Source organism: Tinamus guttatus, unplaced genomic scaffold (assembly GCF_059628265.1).
Source record: "Tinamus guttatus ecotype Peru unplaced genomic scaffold, ASM5962826v1 Tinamus_guttatus_pri_ptg000441l, whole genome shotgun sequence".
NCBI lineage: Eukaryota > Metazoa > Chordata > Aves > Tinamiformes > Tinamidae > Tinamus > Tinamus guttatus.
This window is the reverse complement of record NW_028288975.1, coordinates 919,861-925,803: the sequence shown is the minus strand read 5'-3', so window position 1 is coordinate 925,803 and position 5,943 is coordinate 919,861. Positions and strand designations below refer to the sequence as shown.

Here is a 5,943-nt window from a genome sequence, read left to right as displayed (position 1 = left end):
TACTGGAGTCATAGAGCTGATTTCCTTCTGTTGTTTCTTTGAGCAGAAATAAAGTGTGTTCCTGCTGCCGTTACTGAAAGAACAGATAGTAAAGAACAAAAATAATATAATGTGAGCCCCTGCAAGCCTCAAGGGGTGCTTTAGCAGTCTGGGAAGCAAACTCTTACAGAAGCGCGACACACATGGGAATCCCCCTGGGTGATGTATACCTTTGCTGTACTGATGCTGCAATGTACTTGGTTTCTTAGGGGTCTAAAAATCTTCGCCCTGCTGCTTGTGCTCACTCTCCTCGGGCCTTTCCCCATTCTCAAGGACCCGCACGTAGGAGCAAAGAGCACAGGAGCGAAGTATTTATCTTCTCCCTACACACGAGGAGCAGCACAACTGCCAGGAGAGCCGGTCCCGCGTTCCTGCACCCCGAGGAGCAGTTTCTGGGGGCATCACAAACAATTATCTGCAACACTCCCCAACACACGTACACATATAGATAAATATTCACGTTAAAAATACAGTTGCTGAAGCAAAGTTTGCAGTGCCCAACACGTGCTCTTACTGCTGTTGAGCCACGCGCTCCTCAGCGGCTCTGCTGGCCGTGGCTGATACGAAGTATTTGGTGTGTTAGATTAAAAGGCCCCGGTCCTGCCGTGCTTACGAGCCGTGACCTCGGGCTCGGGTTGCAGCAGCCACGTGAGGAAACACGAGAGCGGCTGCCGGAGGCCGGGGCTGCCCTTGGAGCAACCCTCCATCCCGCAGCTCCCTGAACCTTGCCGGGCAGGTGGCGCGGAAGGGCCGAGTGTCCCTGTCACCGTGGTCACTCGCCTGTGTTCCCTCCGCAGCTTCGACGTGGAGAATGGCCCGTCGCCGGGGCGCAGCCCGCTGGACCCGCAGGCCGGCTCCTCGTCGGGCCTTGTGCTCCACACCACCTTTCCGGGCCACAGCCAGCGCCGCGAGTCCTTCCTCTACCGCTCCGACAGCGACTACGACCTGTCGCCCAAGACCATGTCCAGGAACTCCTCCCTGCCCAGCGAGCAGTAAGTGCCCATGTGGCTCCTGCTGCATCCCAGACATAGCCCGGAGCTTCCCGCGATCTCCTGGGAAGAGGCCCGGGGCCACTCGCATTCGTGGCCTACATGGGAATAGACCCCTTTGCTCCAACATTTAATACATTTAATAAGAATTTCCGAATCCATATTCTAAGTATTCTATAAATAAATATAAATATGCCATATTCTCAAAGTATCAGAACTAAGGGAGGAACCGAGGCAGATGGCGGAGCTTGAGCGGATCAGCACAGCACCGAGCGCCTCTAGTTCTGTCAGTGGCCACCAGTGAAAAGAGGCCAGCCCCATCCTCCTCACGGCCTCCCTTGAGGTACTTCTAGACACTGCTCAGGTCCCCTCTCAGCCTTCTCTTCTCCAGCTGAACAGGCCCAGCTCCCTCAGCCTCTCCTCATAGGGCAGATGTTCCAGGCCCCTGATCATCCTTGTAGCCCTGCGCTGGACTCTGTCCAGCAGCTCCACATCCCTCTTATACTGTAGAGCCCAGAACTGGACACAATACTCCAGATGCGAATGGGTTTGCCTGGCCTGTGCTAGACGTGGCCTCTGAGACCACTTTAATTTAAAGCTGGGGATCGGCAGCGTTGACGCCCAGGCTGAGGCAATGGGCCCAGTGCCTGCATCTCCGCCGTAGCCCCGGACACAGCCTCTCTGGACCATGACAGAGTGGTTTTCTTGGAGGTTCCATCAGAAACTAGCATCCATGCCACAGTAAACAGAGAAACGCCCCGTGGGTTAAGGCTTTTTTGAGGGCCCCAAAAGCCCCTGTCCCCGAGGCAGAGGAAGCTCCGTTCAGGATGAGCGTTTGCCTGCAGCTCGCAGAGAGCGGGATGGAGCTGTCCCTGCACAGAGGAGGGCGAGGAGGAGGGTGCACAGCTCCTTGCACAGCACCGTGGCCCCGTGTCACCAAGAAGGACCTGGCACTACACATGCCGAAGGGCACTGGCTCGGCAGAGGGGCTCAGTGCAGGTTCCCGAGCCGGGCTGCACGACGGAGCGCGGCCGGGGAACGCTGCACGCGTCCCTGGAATGCTCTGCGTTGCGCAGCAAGGTTCTCGTTTCTCCCTAGGCACGGGGACGACCTGATCGTCACACCTTTCGCACAGGTGAGTTTGCCGCCCGCAGCCTCACGTTAACACGGCGCTTGAGAGCCCTCGCTTCAGTCGCGTGAAATCTCCGTTCTCGTTCGCCCTAGGTCCTGGCAAGCTTGCGGAGCGTGAGGAATAACTTCACGTTGCTCACCAATTTGCACGGGACAGCGAACAAGTAAGAACCCCTCTTTTCCTTGTGTTAATTCCCCAGATATGCACGGAGCGGCGTTCCCGAGTGGGGTCGGGAGCGGAGCCGCGGAGCACCAGGAGGCGCCAGAGCGCTGCAACGGGGCGGGCGGCGCGTGCCACTGGGTCCCCGTGTCCCCCTGTGTCCCCTGTGTGTGTCCCCGTGTCCCCATGTGTGTCAGCGCCCAAGGGCCCAGGCTCTGCTCCCCGGCCCGGCAGAGCCGCCCCCAGGCGGCCAGGCCAGCCCTGCTGCTTCCCGCTCAGTCATCGCGTCTGGCTCCAGGCGCTGGAAAATGTAGTGACTCCGAGGAGGAGGAGCAGATTCCGCTTCTGGGAAGATTAGGTCTGTACGAGAAAGAATATCCTTTTCGTTTAGCCAGGAGAAAGAATATCCCTTCCATTCTGCCACCTGGGCTTCCCCCGACTGGCGTCACCGCGCGGTTTCAGAGCACGCACGTCACTCGCGCTGGGCTAAGCTCTGCGCCTGACCTACATTTTCACTCACGTTTTAAAGGAACAGAGTCGCGGATAAAGAGGAGATGCCCACAGGGATCAGGCAGCAGGGAAGGCTCCAGCGGGGCCCTGGGGACAGCGCGGCAGCCGCTCGACCCGCAGCGGTGCCTCCTCCGCGCTCTGCTTTCCCGAGGAGCCGGAGCGGGGCCGGGAGGCAGCCGGGCTGTGGCCCGGGTGACACAGGCTCCCTTTGAAGCCCTGCCCGGCACTGGCCAAGGGCTAGGTCCGAAGGCCCGAGGAGAAGCGCTCCATGGGATGTGCCGTGGCCTGCGGGTCCGCAGCAGCCCGCACTCACTCCCGGCTGCACCTGCCACTAGCCCAGGGTTTTACCGGGCATCTCATGATAGGGGGAATTTTTCCTAAAATTCCGCTCTGGGGATCATGAGAATTGGAGCTCTGCTTCTCCCCGCCCCGCAGTGTTCCTCCTCCCAAGAAGCAGAGGAGGACGCTCTCCCTCAGGAGCTGCTGGAAAATCTGAGTCTTACAGATGGAGGGAAAAAAGCACAACCGGAACGCAGATTTTTTTGCACTTTGGTGTGAGGATTTTAGGACAGTTTCCTGCCTGGAGAAGGGGCGAGCGTGATTAATGGCAGCTGAACGCGTGCGAGGAGGCGCCCGGCCCCCTGCCCGCGGCTCCTTCCCGGGGTCCCGCGAGGGGCCCCTGCCCTCCAGGGCTTGCAGGGCTCTGAGAGGCTCCGCACAGAGCGGCCAGGGCAGATGTGCGGAGCGGGCAGCAGCCGGAGCCCGCGGCCACTGCCTCCCCAGCCGGAAAAAATGAGAGCTTGAAAAAACACATCATGGTTCAACATGAAAAAAAATAGAGAGTTTTATTTGGCAAATCTCACCTGGAAATATTTGGCCGTTTGGAGAAACACCGGGTCGCTCTGCCAGGGAGTCCTGCTAGCCAGGCCCGAGCCAGGCTCTGGGGCTCCTGGTGTCCCGAGGGCCTTGGCGAGGTTGGGGCTGGGCCAGTGGCCGTCCGGCAGCCGGGGACACGTAACCTGCGGGGTTTCTGTTAACTTGCGATGGGCCATCGAGTACCAAACCATCCTGCAGCGTTTAAGGCTGCGGGTGAGCAGGAAAAGGGCCATTTGTGCTAAACGGCACCTATTCAGAGTGCCCTTTCTGTCTCCCCAGGCGATCTCCGGCCGCCAGCCAGCCGCCCGTGTCGCGCGTGAGCCTGCAAGGTAGGTGTGCGGTGCGGGGCGCGCGGAGCCCACGGGCCCTGCTCGCGCGGCCCTGCCCTCCACCCGGGCCGCCCCGCGCGCCCCGCGCCACGAGGGACTCGCAAAGCTCGGCCTTTTGCCGCTGCCCCGCGCGCTGTCGTTGCGGCTGGGGCGTGCGGAGAGCTCGTGTTAGACTCCTCGGAAATCCCAACTGCAGCCTTCCTAACTCCGGGCACCTGAGCGAGCCGCAGGACGCCCCATCCTCTCCAGCTCACCTACGCTCCCACCGCTCTGGGAAAATGGGGGAATTTCCGCTTCCCATTCAGTGGAGGGTCGGTCTGACCCTCGCAGCCGTGGAGCAGACGAGTGCCGCCCGCGCGGCGTCAGGGCGAGCGCGGCCGCCAGGGCCGCGCCGTGGCTTCCCCGCCAGGTCTGAGCATCCTCACGCAGGAGTTCAGCGTTTCGTTGACCATTTCATGAGTTTTAATGTTCCGAGTATATCCAGATGGATTCGCAGGTCTAAAATGACATCTATTCCCGCCTTACCTGCGGTGAGTGGAGCGAGCGTGCAGGTCTGCGCTGGGCCATGCCGGCCGCGTTTCCGCGTGCGGTGGGGACTAGGTAGGAAGGGGCCACAGAGGCAAACGATGGCCCCTTACTTTCTGAGGAAGTTGCCACTTAAATGCAGCAAGAACCAGGATTTTTAGGGGCTTTTTCAGTGTTTGCAGCGTTCTTTCCCCAGCTGGGCTTCCGATGGGGGCAGTAGGGAAGGCAGGAGAGCTTTCCCTTGGAGAGCACGTCCTGCCGTGCGCCAGCGGCTCCGAGGCCTCGGAGGACGCGGCGTGTTTTTCCTGCAGGTTTTGGAGAAGGAAGCCGTGATGTTTTGATTGGGGCTAAGCTGCCTTACATCCTTCTAGATAAAAGAATGTGTTTTGAAATCCAATGTGTTTATATTCCGCAGATTGGGTAGCCGGTCAGGATCAGCGTTTTCGTCTCGCTCTCCCGTGTCACTAGTTGATTCAGAGATTTACCAGCATCAATTGACATCAGTGCGAGCACCTCGTATCTGTCTCCTTTGATTTGTCATTAGTGCAGTGATTTATATCCTGTTATGGAAAGTACAGAACTCGGGGTTTAAAGCAAACTAGCATGCATTAATAAAATTACCCCGGAGGGAGATAAATTACATTCAGCGTTTGCATTGGAAGTAATACATGCCAGCTGTTTACTCAGAGGAGAATATTACAGGATTTGTCAGTTGTTGCAAAGTGAGAGGAGCCAGATCCGTTCGTGGTGCCGAGGACTTGCACCACAAGGACCCAGCCGAGCGGGATTGCTGCAAATTCTAATTTTGGCTTTCATTTTCCTGAAACCGTGAAAAATCCTGCTTGAGCTTCTCATGAGACTAACGCTCTCGATGCCGAGAGTGATGTCAGTGCAAGTTTCAGAGGTTTCTTAACGTTATGACCAGGCCATAAAAGGAAGAGGAATATGTATTGAACATCCTGTGTTTTGTCCTTGGTATCAGCTTAAGTAAATCTGGCAGATTTTTCCTGTTATTTTGTTAAAACTGCAGATCAGAGGAACAAACAGAATTGCTTTTATGCATTAACTAAGAAAGCGCAATATGGAAATAGGTAGAGAAGCAGAGTGCAGAAACCCTTAATGAGCTCGGGCAGTGCCCAGGTTGGGAGGTCCCTGAGCAGCTGCAGCGCCGGGACCCCATGGGCTCCCCAGCCACGGGCCTGGGGCACCGAAACGGGCCCGAGCACATTGCACACAAGCCAACGCCACGTGGCTTTCCCATATACTCGACCCTTTGTAACAAGAGTGGCCTCGTTGCCGCGGGTCCTTTCGGGACAGGGCGGAGTGGTGCCGGGAGGTCTCCAGGGGCATCTCCCAGCTGCGGGCACACCGTACCCCTTCCTTT

At 58.1% G+C, this 5,943-nt stretch overlaps 1 protein-coding gene across 1 annotated transcript; it reads left to right on the top strand.

Moving 5' to 3' along the window:
* Positions 1–775: 775 nt before the first annotated feature.
* On the top strand, positions 776–4,983 carry LOC148593169 (3',5'-cyclic-AMP phosphodiesterase 4B-like; the record flags this gene model as incomplete). Its single annotated transcript, XM_088531969.1, has 6 exons — positions 776–1,031; positions 2,127–2,163; positions 2,253–2,323; positions 3,985–4,034; positions 4,340–4,443; positions 4,975–4,983. Coding segments are annotated over 6 exons (527 nt in total), but the record flags the coding sequence as incomplete, so codon positions are not given.
* Positions 4,984–5,943: the final 960 nt, after the last annotated feature.